At 35.5% G+C, this 2,500-nt stretch overlaps 1 protein-coding gene across 2 annotated transcripts in view; it reads right to left on the reverse strand.

Moving 5' to 3' along the window:
- LOC138011125 (putative helicase MOV-10) overlaps positions 1–2,500 on the reverse strand; it is a 24,525-nt gene that overhangs the window by 20,363 nt on the left and 1,662 nt on the right. For both annotated transcript variants that reach the window (XM_068858108.1, XM_068858109.1), the window contains exon 3: positions 1,769–2,275. In XM_068858108.1, coding sequence (XP_068714209.1) covers positions 1,769–2,275 — 507 coding nt within the window. The remainder of the gene's footprint in view (positions 1–1,768; positions 2,276–2,500) is intronic.

Here is a 2,500-nt window from a genome sequence, read left to right on the forward strand (position 1 = left end):
TTTGAAAAACGTCGGCCCACCTTTTTTCAAATTTTTATCAGTCTATATCAAAATGTCATTTACAAAGCTTGAAAATCATTCTCAGTTGTTATGTTGCCGTGATTTTGCAAATGAAAGACTCTTGCTCTACCAATTTGACGTTTAGAGCTCATAATTAACAAAATTAAACAAAATTACCTAAAATAGCGTGACCTAGCCCCTTTAAAAAAGCATAAAGGTTCTCTTTGTCATGATAACAAAAAAGAAAGGGAATGCTTCATTGGGGTATCCAGACACTGAGAAAGAGATGAAAACACAAGGCCACTGGCAGACTAGTACTGTGCTTTCATTGTTTCAACTATTTTAAAAGTGCCCATAGTGATTGTATACCCCATAAAGCACAAAGCACAAGTTTTTTTAAAATGAAACAATATTAAATTTAAGCAATAGAGGACGTTTTCTGTGTTTCCATAGCCTCATCTAAACACGAGGGGGAGTTGGGAGAATTCCAGACAGTTATGCAAATCTGAGATGCAGTCGACGGTTTGCATAACTGTCGAGAATTCTCCCAACTCCACCGAGTGTTTAGATGAGGCTATGGAAACATGGAAAACGTCCTCTATTGCTTTTATAAAATATGTCTCAAAGGTAATTAAACAAATGAAGGAAAATGCTGGGTTTTTTTACTTCTTGATTGAAATAGATTTTCTTGACACATGCTCATAATTTTATTTCCTAACGACCAATCAAAACGTGCGTCTGACAATACGTAACCAATCAAAATTCATGGGATATCACGGCCGTGTTTCCATACTCTCATCTAAACACAACTGTTGACCAATGAGAAGTGTGCATACCAGTCTCATATCCAACATACTGCCAATGGAATAATTGTTTTATTAAGAAAGTTAAAAGTTTGGAAGTACGAAAAGCAAAAAAATCCCAGTGAAATCAAAAAAACTTGATGAAGATTAACAATAAATTATTCCATGAACGCACGTTGGATATGAGATGGTACATGTAAATAGCCAACGAGGCACGTGGCACTGAGTTGGCTATAACCAGTCTCATATCTAATGGAATAATAAATTCCTTAACCTCCAAAAGTTTGGAAGTACGAAATACAAGCAAAAAAAGCGAGAAAATCCGAGCGAAATCCAAAAAAGTTGATGAAGAGGTGATGATGTGTAATACCTTGTGGTCAGACAGATGCAGCCTCATCACAAAAACATTTCTTGCCATTTCACTGTTTTCCACAGCAGGGTTTTTTTTTCTTTTATTCAGAGAGAAATTTCGCTTTCTGGCGAAAAAACATTTAGCTTAGCAACGCTTAGCGCAATCAATTGCCACATAACAGGGTTCGTACCCTTTTTAAGGCCAAAATGTCAAGGATTTTCAAGGACTTTCCAGGACCCTACTTTGAAATTTCAAGGACTTTCTTTAATAAGAATTTACGACAAACCAAGCAAAATTCGAGAACGTTATTAATACTTTGTTTACCTGAACATTTGTTTTCAATGGCTTCATTAAAGCATTGATATTTTTCAGTCTTGGTCAATAAAAAATCAAGGACTTTCAAGGACCAAAAATCGATTTGAAGTACTTTCAAGGCCTTGAAATCGGACTTCTGGAATCCAAGGGTTTTCAAGGGTTTTCAAGACGCATACAAACCCTGACATAAGGTCAAAAAAAGGTATAATTTTGAGCTGATAACCAAGATTGAGTGAACCACTCACAGCACAAGAAATTCATTAATTAACTGACAACTCACAACTCAATTCACACAAACCTTGGTGGTGGTTCACCACTAATCACAGGGACTGTTGGATCAACAACGCGTGCAACAGGTTTCGGATGCTGATATTTTTCTGTCGGTAGGATATCCTCAACATCCTCGCTTGTTCCGCGTCCAGTCAAAAACCTCGCAATGTGGTATGTTCTAGCTGTTGGTTCTTCTTCAAACTCAAACACTATTGCTTGTTTGAAGTTGCCTAAGCGGCTAGGCTTGAACAGTGCACGTATTGAATAAGATTTTTCAACAGGAAGTCTAATCACTTTGTTTTTTGGTCCAATAGTTGTTATACTGTGTTTATCCTCCAGCATGAATTCACTCGCTACATCTAAAGCAACAAAGCGCTTGATTTTTACTACATTTGAGCCAGCATTGGTGATAGTAATTTCAGTGATTTTTGCACTCTCTGTAAGCTGCATTTTGCCGAAGTCTATAACTCCATGCTCTTTGTCGAGATTTGAGCAAACTCTTATTCCATTCTTGTCTTGAACAAGTCTTTCTCTCCTAACATGAATAAAAAATAAGCATCCATAACTCAATGCTATCATGATACTAATACATACACTGTACATGTAATTATTTATTTAATATTAATTATGTCACTTTTATGTCACTAAAAGTGAAGATAAAAATATCAGCATAAGTAGAAATATAAAACAAAGAAGTAAAAGTATGTTAAGTATTCACAAAAAACATGCAAGAATAACATAATTAAAAATGTTTAAAAAA

Source organism: Montipora foliosa, chromosome 7 (assembly GCF_036669935.1).
Source record: "Montipora foliosa isolate CH-2021 chromosome 7, ASM3666993v2, whole genome shotgun sequence".
Classification (NCBI taxonomy): domain Eukaryota; kingdom Metazoa; phylum Cnidaria; class Anthozoa; order Scleractinia; family Acroporidae; genus Montipora; species Montipora foliosa.